Source organism: Stegostoma tigrinum, chromosome 5 (assembly GCF_030684315.1).
Source record: "Stegostoma tigrinum isolate sSteTig4 chromosome 5, sSteTig4.hap1, whole genome shotgun sequence".
NCBI lineage: Eukaryota > Metazoa > Chordata > Chondrichthyes > Orectolobiformes > Stegostomatidae > Stegostoma > Stegostoma tigrinum.
The window spans coordinates 127,589,697-127,600,205 of NC_081358.1; the positions used below are offsets into that span (position 1 = coordinate 127,589,697).

The following is a 10,509-nucleotide window of genomic DNA, read 5'->3' on the forward strand; positions in this document are numbered from 1 at the left end:
GTACTGACGCTCTGACAGTCTGGCACACACACAGTTATGACCATCTGACAGTGCTGCACACTCTCTGTTCTATATTACTTGATATATACATAAAACATGTCCTGAACCAAACCCTTGGGCCTAAAACGTGAACCTGGAAGCTCCTGCCTGACAGGCAGCCTGAACCAATCAGATCCTCCTCTTGCAGATCATTGGCTGTCTGCTGAATGATGAGACTGGGAGGGGATCAGTACTAATAGTTAACAGGCAGGCAGAGTGACAGTCTCATTTCTTGCTTGCAGAAGGAAAGGCAGTGTTCTGGGTGAGAGGTAGGTGTAGCTTGGAAAGTAAGTTGTGGCAGGAATGAAGGCTTGTTTTTACTTGGAGGAAGTGTAATGGGTATTAGCTGTGAATCTATACTTTCTATTTTTTAAACAAGAAGGAAGTCTCAGAAGTTGTTGAGCCATGTCTTGTGCATTTTCTGTTGGTGTTTTCCTTTCTGTCTTGTCTATGCCAATAGATGTCTCCTTTTATCTCTTTCAGTCACCTCCTGCAGATTCTAAGCCATGGCCGATGATGATGTTGCAGCTCTGGTGGTCGACAATGGGTCTGGGATGTGTAAAGCTGGTTTTGCGGGCGATGATGCTCCCAGAGCTGTGTTCCCTTCCATTGTGGGACGTCCCCGTCACCAGGTGAGTTTTTGTGAAAGATCTCCCTACTTTTTGATAGTGCTGATTTTTCCACCCTTTTTAGGTGTGGAGACTGGTATTTCTTGTAACTGTAGCCTTGTCACTTGTTTGCAGCTTCCTCTTTTGCTGCACTGTTTGTGGTCTACATTCTATTTCCTTTAGAGACTATGGTTTGACTTTAACCCTTGCTGGTTCCTGCTCTTGCAATTTGGGTGTGGCTGTCAGTGTGGGTTTGGTCCTGTTTGGAGCTCTATCTGACCCTTTTTACTGAGGTGTTCCTGTTTCTGTACAATCATGATGGTCTATTTCTAGAATCAGTGGGGTAACTGACAATGGCTGAAAGTTAGGTTTTATTTTGAGTGCAGTGGGACCATTTAAGTGATCCTTTAATCCATCAAAGGATGTGAGGCTGAAAAATGCACTTAAATCTGCACATATGAAGTGCATGGTTTGACTGGATACAAGAGTAATAACTCCTGAAAGATAAGTGTAAATATCTGTAGCTGGTGTTGCAGGGATGTTAGAAGTGGGGCTAACAGAATTGCTGTTGGAATGAGCCAGCAGAGGCTTTTTTCTTTCCCCTCTTCCTCCTACATGGTAGCATTCTCAGTCTTTAAACCAAGTTGAAGCTGGGGGAACAGAAACCTGAGCCATGGACCTTGAATCATGGCCAGGACAGGATTAAGCCAGGGGTAGGATGATCTAGCTATACCTGGGCATTTCTTTCCCAGTGTTGTCTCCTGGAGCACTGTTTGAGCATCTGTTCCTCCTCTAGATTTCTCCTTATTCTGTGCCATTCCTAATCCCTGGTGTGTGTTAACCCTGTCAAACAGATGGTTCAACCTGCCTGGGAAGCAGCAGGAGGAAGTTGCTTGCGCCTTGAGCCACTTCTCTGATTCAATTAAGTTGTGCCTGTTGCTTATGTTAAACCTTGATTTTTATGGCTTGATATCTTTGGGCACCTGAATCTGATTTGGCCTGTCAAAATTGCCAGTTGCTTCCCCTATACCCAATTGTGTATCAACATTTTTTTGGTTTTGGCATTGCTCTGTATCTAAACAAGCCATACACCCAACTGAGCTAACCAACCTCCACCTCCCACAATAAGAAATACTTCATCACTTCTAGCCTGGTTCTGTTTTAACATTATCCCTTTTTTTTTGGGGGGGGGTTCTGGGCTTTTCCGGCCAGCATCTTGATTCCCCTCCCAAAGTGGAAGTGGAGCCAATTCACTGCCACCTTGTCCTTTGTTTTCCTCCATTCCGCAGTCCTACATTCCAGCTACTTCCTGGTGTATCACTGCTGTTATCCCTCCTTGGACCTCAAATGTACTGTTGTAAGAAGTTCCAGGTTCTTTAATCAAAATAAAAGCAGCTACTCGTGATATAAGCAAGTAGTGACACATTCACTGTCTCCAAGCTGAAGTATTGTCAGTGTAGGTGGGCTACAGTGTGCTGTAGGCTTTACTCTTGAGCTGTCAGTTGGTTGAGTCCGAGTACCTTTCCAGATACCAGTGTAGTCAATGCAAGGTTAAAATGGTCATAATCACAGACGACTGTTCTCTTTGGAGAAAGATGACTAGTAACCTGAAGGTGACTGGAGAAATTGCGAAGTAGAGTTCTTACGGTAACTTCAGTCTGCAGGAATTGAGCCCAAGATGTTAATCTCATCCATGCAGCATAAAACATTTTGGCATTGCTCTGTATCTAAACAAGTCATGTAGCCAACTGAGCTAACCAACTCCCCTCCCCACTTCACCCACCCCCCCCGCCAAAAAAAAAGTGATGGTTGCTTAGTAACAAAATTACTCTGATAGGGCCAATGACTTCAAGTCAATGGTAGCATGCTTTGTCCTGGGTCTGCATCAGGGTTCCAGCAAAGCTCTTTCCAAGCGGGAGGAACAATAACTATCCCTTCACTGACTGTACAATTCCATAGTGAGTTATGCAATTTCAAACCAGTTCTCCATTCTCATTAATTTCTACCTTCTGACTTTGATCTCCAGATAGAGGAAAGAAACAACACCACGTTCCAGCCTCTCAGTTCTGATAATGAATCATGTGGTCTTGAAACTTTAGCTGTGTTCCTCTTGACACAGCTGCTGTCAGATCTGCTGAGTTTGTCCTCCTTTTTTATTGAAGCCAATGTTGCAGTCAAGACTAGGTGGGTAAAGAGTGGGAGAAAGATCTAGTCTATAGCTGTGAGGCTGGAAAAGCACAGCGAGTTGGACAGCATCAGAGGAGCAAGAGAGTCAATGTTTTGGGCTTAAAACCTTCCCTCAGAACTGGAGAGGTGGGGATGGTGGGAAGCCCAGAAAGAGGGGGAGGGGTGTGTGCCTAGGGGGAAAGATGGAGAGATTTTGTTTGAATGTGGGTTGGGGGTGTTATTGTGATTGGGAAGATGTATAAGTTTAGCTCTCCTCAAGAGTGGGAGGGCCAGACTTGGGATAACATTGGGGGTAGAGGGAATTTGAAGCTGGTGAAGTCAGTGTTAAGGCCACTTGGGCTGTAAGCTTCCACAGTGAAATATCAGGTGTTCTAGTTCGTGTGGCCTCACTCCTTGTGGAGGAGGACAAGGATGGACATCCCAACAGGAGAGTGGGAAGCAGAATTAAAATGAATGGCATTAGAAGGTCAGGTTGGTTGATGCAAGCAGAACGCAGATGCTCTGTAAGCTGGTCCCAGAGTCTGTGGTCCTATCTATTATCAGGGAGATCAAATCAGGAGCTACAGTTGAGTATGTAATGTTGGATGGATTGCTTGAACCCTTGGATGGCGGTGAGAGGGAAGGCGTGGGGGCAGTGTTAACCTCTTGCAGTTGCAGGGAGAAGTACTGGGTGTGGTGAAGAAATTGATGGGGGATTTAGAGCTGATAGAGTCAGAGGACAGGAGTAGGAAGGGAAACATTGTTTTGGTGGGGCTGGATTGTCAGTGGCTGAAATGTCAAGTTATGTTGGATTTGGAGGTTGGTGGGGTGATAGATGAGGACTAGGGGGACTCTCCCCTTCCTGCTATTTGGGGAAAGGGGGTTTGAGAGCAGAAGTGCAGGAAATAGGGGCGATGCTGTTGTTGATGGCACTCTTAATTGGGGAAAATTCTGATCCCTCAAGTAGGATATCCGAGGTCCTAGAATAGAACACCTCATCCTTGGAACAGATGTGGCAGAGGAATTGGGAGTATGGGATGCACTTCTATTTTTTTCAGGAAGGTGGAAGCAAGGTGTAGTCAAGGTAACAGTGGGAGTCTGTTGGTTTGAAATGGATGTCAGGTGAGTCAGCTTCTGGAGATGGAGACAGGCTGAGGAAGCTGTCGGAAATAGTCTAGGTGAATTTGAGGGTAGGGTGGAAAGTGTTGAACTGCTCAAAGTCCTCCTGAGAATGAGGCCATATTGATGTAGTCATTAATGTAGCAGAGAAAGAGGTGAAGGATGGTGCTAGTGTAGTTGCAGAAAGAAGCTTTGTCGAAGGATCACTGATGTTACCTAGTATGGTGACGAAACGTCTGAAAACGAACCTTCCAGCTCAGCGAGCAAACTCACATCCAAAAATACCCACGTCCAAAATGTCTAATGTCAACTACTACTAATGAATGTTTACCTATCTGCTATCTTGCTGTTGTCATCTCTATTTGAATTAAAAAATGAAAGATAGTCACTAGAACATAATTGTGGAAGAGAGACAAATGTAAGCTTCTGATCTCTGCCTTAAAATGTCCAGAATGAAATGTAGTCACCTAGGCCATAACACATTCAATCTATCCTACACTAAGCAATCAACTTTAAAGCATATCATAATGTGATAGGTCTGTGAGCAGTTCAATTTTTGGTGCAATCAGATGTCCTTCAGCGGTGCTCAGTATTCTTCAGAACAGGAAGTCCTTGATGGCGAGTAGACCAGCCTTGTTTGAGTTCATTGTGAATTCATCCTGTTTGTTTTATTTCTCCATCTAGGGAGTGATGGTTGGAATGGGTCAGAAAGACAGCTATGTTGGAGATGAAGCCCAGAGCAAGAGGGGCATTCTGACCCTGAAGTACCCCATTGAACACGGCATTGTCACCAACTGGGATGACATGGAGAAGATCTGGCACCACACCTTCTACAATGAACTGCGAGTGGCCCCAGAGGAGCATCCTGTTCTCCTCACAGAGGCACCCCTCAACCCCAAAGCCAACAGGGAGAAGATGACCCAGATCATGTTTGAGACCTTCAACACCCCAGCCATGTACGTTGCCATTCAGGCCGTGCTGTCCCTGTACGCTTCTGGCCGTACGACTGGCATTGTGCTAGATTCTGGTGACGGTGTGTCCCACACCGTGCCGATCTATGAAGGGTATGCCTTGCCTCATGCCATCCTGAGGCTGGACTTGGCTGGTCGGGATCTCACTGATTACATGATGAAGATCCTGACTGAACGTGGCTATTCCTTCACGACCACAGCTGAGAGGGAGATTGTGCGTGACATCAAGGAGAAACTTGCTTATGTGGCCCTGGACTTTGACTCTGAGATACAGACAGCCAGCTCCTCTTCAGCCTTGGAGAAAAGTTACGAGCTCCCTGATGGCCAAGTCATCACCATTGGCAATGAGCGCTTCAGGTGCCCAGAAACCATGTTCCAGCCCTCCTTCATTGGTATGGAATCCCCTGGTATCCACGAGACCACATATAACAGCATCATGAAATGTGATGTGGATATCAGGAAGGATCTGTATGCTAATACTGTCCTGTCTGGTGGAACCACTATGTTCCCCGGTATTGCTGATCGGATGCAGAAGGAAATCACAGCCTTGGCTCCGAGCACAATGAAGATTAAGATCATAGCTCCACCAGAGAGGAAGTATTCAGTATGGATCGGAGGCTCCATTTTAGCTTCTCTGTCCACCTTCCAGCAAATGTGGATCAGTAAGCAGGAGTATGATGAGTCTGGTCCCTCTATTGTCCATCGCAAGTGCTTCTAACTTGCTGTAGGGTTCTTTTCATTACCTAGGGCTTGTTCACACTCAATAAAACTGTCTTTTCACAGCAGTGCCTTTGCCCAGGTTAATCTAATGCATTCTGCCTAGTCTTCCTCCTGCGTCTTCCACTCCTCTGCACTTCTGTGCAGACTCAGCTTTATACAACTTTTAGATTGGGCAATGGACACTGCTGTTGTGAGCTGTGAAGCAGGTAGAATTGTCAATGAGAAATTTAAAGCAGTATCACTCTTTGCCTGCCTGATCATTCACTTGAAGGATATCTCCATGTAAAGCTCAAGGTTTGCTGAGTTTGTTACTTTGTCTGAACATTGAAATAAATCACTTCAGATTTCCTCTTGGCTGATGTAATGTTTTAATTTTCTCTAGAAATAAAATTTCACAATCCTGTTGAATAATTGATTAGTCTCCTCCATCAATGAGTTGAGATTTTGACTTTCTAATTTCTAAAGAGTCCTGAATGTGGCAACTTTGCTTTTCAAGGGTTTAAGGATATAGTAAGGCATCACTTTTTTTAAATGTTAAATTAGTCCACTAGAATTATTGGGGTTTTTTTTTTGTGGGGAGGGAATGATGGAGAGATGGGATGGGAAGTGCAGTTTGTACTTGTGCTGGCTGACAGCAAATTTAAGTAACTGTTTTTCTGGTTTTGATTGAAGTGAATGGTATGGATTTAAGTCCACAATCCTGATGCTCTGCTGCAGTGTTAGATGTCTCTTTGGATGAGATCCTGCTGACCACTTTATCAAGTGAATGTTCTAAGTGCTCATTAAGAGCTTGCAGGGTATTCCTTGGAGTCAATTGCTGCACAGCAGGAGGCCACTTGCTTGGCTCCATTGAGAAAGGACACACTTCAGCTGACCCATGTTACAACTATAGCCGTAGAAGTCTACTTTCATCACAGAATGAATTTCCTCAACTCATTGTATTGTCTTGGCCTCCAATATTTTCTCTTTTTAAGCAGAGAATTCCAAGTCATTACTATTCCCTGCATTTTTCTTTTCAAAAAATTTCCCTCCCCCATTTCACAGCTGCCATTGCCCAAAAGCTTTAAATTTGTTCCCCTAATCCTTGCACCAAGGTGATGGGAACATCTTCTCTACCTTACCTGAGGAAACTGTTTGGCAGTTAGTAAATGATTTCCTAACCACTATAACATTTGATGTTTTAAAGGAGTTTGTTGTCACATTTCCCAACTCTGACTTCCCTACGGATGTACACAATTGAGGGATGGGCACTACAGGCTGCCTCCTTGTGAAATGTGCTATATAAATTCTAACTTTGTGTTCCTGCTCCTATTTATGTTCTTTGATTTTAGATTGTAGACTATTGTGGAGTAGCAAAAGAAATTGACTAAAATGCAGTCCTGCTTCTTCTCATTAGCCACATACTGCAAATGAATCATGAAACTTTCATGGCATAATGCTAAGTGAATTAAAGTTTCCACAACTATCTCCATTGGAACCAATAATTTTGGGAAGAAGGATTTTTCATATCTTTAAAGTTTCTGGAAGAAGACAGGGAGAAACTTAAAACTTAAAGGACTTGTGCTCTATTTATTATACCTGCCCTGTCTCTGGAAATCACTTAGCCTTGCTGCAACTATTCACAGGTTCTATTAGTCTTTGTGGGAATAACAAAAATGTGTTTACCGGCCTCTCCTTATAGACCAGAAGGTGGCTACCCCTATGCTACCTGAGCATGCAGGTCAGGAATAATCAACATATGTGGAGATGGATGGCAGTACACAACTGTCGTTGTCCATCCCTAATTGCCCTCAGAAATTAAAGCTGGCAAAGACATACCCATGTCCTGTAACTAAATACATTTTCAAAAAATGAGAATGGTGGAGGGGGTTCTCGTAAATGCTGATACCAAAACTAATTAGTATAAAGTGCACAGAAGGATGCGATGAAACAATGGAATTGTTAGACCGTACAGAAAGTTCAGGGGATCCACTGTAGATTGGAGTAGAGGAAATGTGACAATATTTCCAGTTTCCAGCACTGACCCCACTGTTGCTGGGGTGTGCACTCAATGGTGAGTATCTGACGTGTGGCAATTGTAGGGTTCATACTGCATGGAAGCAGGCTTTTGAGTCTCAACTCTGACAGTATGGCACTTCCTCTCTACTGAACCTCCAACAGTGCAGTGTTCTCTCAATACTGGCCATCCAGCAGTGTGTTTCTACCTGAACAATGACCCTCTGATAGGCTCAGTACTGAGGGAGTGCTGCACTCTGACACTGCAGCCCTCCACAACAATGCAGAGTCACCATGTAGAGACTGATAGCCAAGCTTGGTGCCCATGAGGATGGACTCAACCAGGATTGTGGGCTCATATATTACAGGTGAGCCCACCACTCATATATACACACAAACACACAGATTTTTTTTCTCTCATGCATCCACACACACGTGCGCACTCTCACATACGATTATGAGGTAAAATTGTATTTGCATATTCTTTCTATTTTGTTGAAAAAAAGCACACAATTTATTGACAGTCAATGTGGCGTTTTATGAATTCCTACCTGAGAAATAAAAATAGTCTGATTCCAAACCAAAACACACACAGATTCTGAACAAGGCTATTGATGATAGTACGAGGTAGGGGTGGAGGTTAGATAGGCCTTAGGCTTAGGGTAAAGGTTCAGCACAACATTGTGCGCCAAAGGGCTAGTACTGTTCCATGTTCTATGTTAAGGCCTCTGTACAAACATACATTGTATGACCTGAACTATCACCTCTTATGTACACCGACAAAACCTTTAGTTCACTCATGACAGTGACTTGAAAGGAATTTGGTGAGTTACATTATGTATTAATCAATTAAAACCTTCTGATTGGAGATTTCGTACATCCTACATTTGTTTACTATATCCTTCACTAACACCTGAGGAAGGAGTGAACCTCCAAAAGCTTGTGTTTTCAAATAAACCTGTTGGACTCTATCACCTTCCTGGACCTCTCTGCCTCCATCTCAGGCAACCACCTAGGAACTGAAATCCATTTCAAGTGCACCGACTCCCACCCACCTTCCTGCAAAAATGCCATCCCTTATTCCCAACTCCTTTGCCTCCGCCGCATCTGCTCCCAGGATGAGGCATTCCACTCCCGCATGTCTCAGATGTCCTCGTTTTTCAAGGACCGCAACCTCCCCCCTCGACCGTGTCTCCCGCATTTCCCGCAACTCATCCCTCACACCCCGTCCCCGCAATAACCACCAAAAGAGAATCCCCCTCATCCTCATGTACCACCCCACCAACCTCCGGATCCAAAGCATCATCCTCCAACACTCCCGCCATCTGCAATCCGACCCCACCACCAAAGACATTTTTCCCTTCCCGCCCTTGTCTGCCTTCCGGAGGGACCACTCTCTCCATGACTCCCTCGTCCACTCCACACTCCCCTCCAACCCAACACACCTGGCACTTACCCCTGCAACCACAGGAACTGCTACACCTGCCCCCATACCTCCTCCCTCACCCCCATCCCAGGCCCCAGTAAGACTTTCCACATCAAGCAGATGTTCACCTGCACATCTGCCAATGTGGTATACTGCATCCGCTGTTCCCGTTGCAGCCTTCCCTATATCAGGGAGACCAAGTGGAGGCTTGGGGACCGCTTTGCAGAACACCTACACTCGGTTCACAACAAACAACTGCACCTCCCAGTCGCAAACCATTTCAACTCCCCCTCCCATTCCTGAGACGCCATGTCCATCATGGGCCTCCTGCAGTGCCACAAAGATGCCACCCGAAAGTTGCAAGAACAGCAACTCATATTCCACTTGGGAACCCTGCAGCCCAATGGTATCAATGTGGGCTTCACAAGCTTCAAAATCTCCCCTCCCCCCACTGCATCCCAAAACCAGCCCAGCTCGTTCCCCCCCCCTCCTTAAATTGTTCTTCCTCTCACCTATCCCATCCTCCCACCTCAAGCTGCACCCCCATTTCCTCCCTACTTAGCTCTTGACCTGTCTGTCCTGCCCGGACTGACCTATCTCCTCCCTACCTCCCCAACTACACTCACCTCTACTGCCTCCATCCCTGTCTCTTTAACTTGTCTGTCTCCTCTCCACCTATCTTCTCCTCTATCTTCGATCCACCTCCCCCTCTGTCCCTATTTATTTCAGAACCCTCTCCCCCTTGCCCTTTTCTGATGAAGCGTCTAGGCCTGAAACATCAGCTTTTGTGGTCCTAAGATGCTGCTTGGCCTGCTGTGTTCATCCAGCTCCACACTTTGTTATCTCGGACTATAACCTGGTGTTTGATTACTGACCTTGTCCACCCCAGTCCAACACTGGTACTTCCACGTCATGACCCTCTAATAGTGTAATCTTCAAACAGCACACCACTCCCTCTGTACTGACCCTGCAATAGTATAGCACTCCCTCAACATCAACAATCCAACAAGGGGTGGCACGGTGGCACAGTGGTTAGCACTGCTGCCTCACAGTGCAAGGGACCTGGATTTGATTCCAGCCTCAGGAAGCTATCTGTTTGGAGTTTGCACATTCTCCCCATGTCTGCGTGGGTTTCCTCCCACAGTCCATAGGTATGCGGGTAGGTGGATTGGCCATGCTAAATTGCTCATTGTGTCCAGGGATAAGTAGGTTAAGTAGATTAGCCATGGGAAATACAGGGTTACAGAGATAAAGTAGGGGGCTGATTCTGAGTGGGATTTTCTTTGGAGAGTTGGTATGGACTTGTTGGGCTGAATGGCCTGTTTCCACACTTTAGGGATTCTATGACATTCTATAATGTGGCACTCCCTCAGCAGCGACACTTCAATGGTGCTGCCTTAACTCGATGCTGACTCTCCAACAGTACGACAGTCTCTCAGCACTGAAGCTCCAACAATACGGTATG

At 45.5% G+C, this 10,509-nt stretch overlaps 1 protein-coding gene across 2 annotated transcripts; it reads left to right on the forward strand.

The window, feature by feature from the left end:
- Positions 1-210: 210 nt before the first annotated feature.
- Positions 211-5,971, forward strand: LOC132209597 (actin, non-muscle 6.2). 2 transcript variants are annotated; one of them, XM_059646274.1, is made up of 3 exons: positions 211-308; positions 523-671; positions 4,617-5,971. In XM_059646274.1, exons 2-3 carry the CDS (start codon positions 546-548, stop codon positions 5,619-5,621), a joined length of 1,131 nt encoding a protein of 376 aa, XP_059502257.1. In that variant the 5' UTR covers positions 211-308; positions 523-545; the 3' UTR covers positions 5,622-5,971. The 2 variants fall into 2 exon arrangements, with proteins under 2 accessions (XP_059502257.1, XP_059502258.1); XM_059646275.1 differs by having other exon boundaries at positions 263-326.
- The last annotated feature ends 4,538 nt before the right edge of the window (positions 5,972-10,509 follow it).

Coding starts and splice junctions, on each gene's coding strand:
- LOC132209597 (XM_059646274.1), top strand. CDS start 546: ATGGCCGATGATGATGTTGCAGCTCTGGTGGTCGACAATGGGTCTGGG. Junction 672..4,616: donor TGGGACGTCCCCGTCACCAG/GTGAGTTTTTGT, acceptor TTCTCCATCTAG/GGAGTGATGGTTGGAATGGG.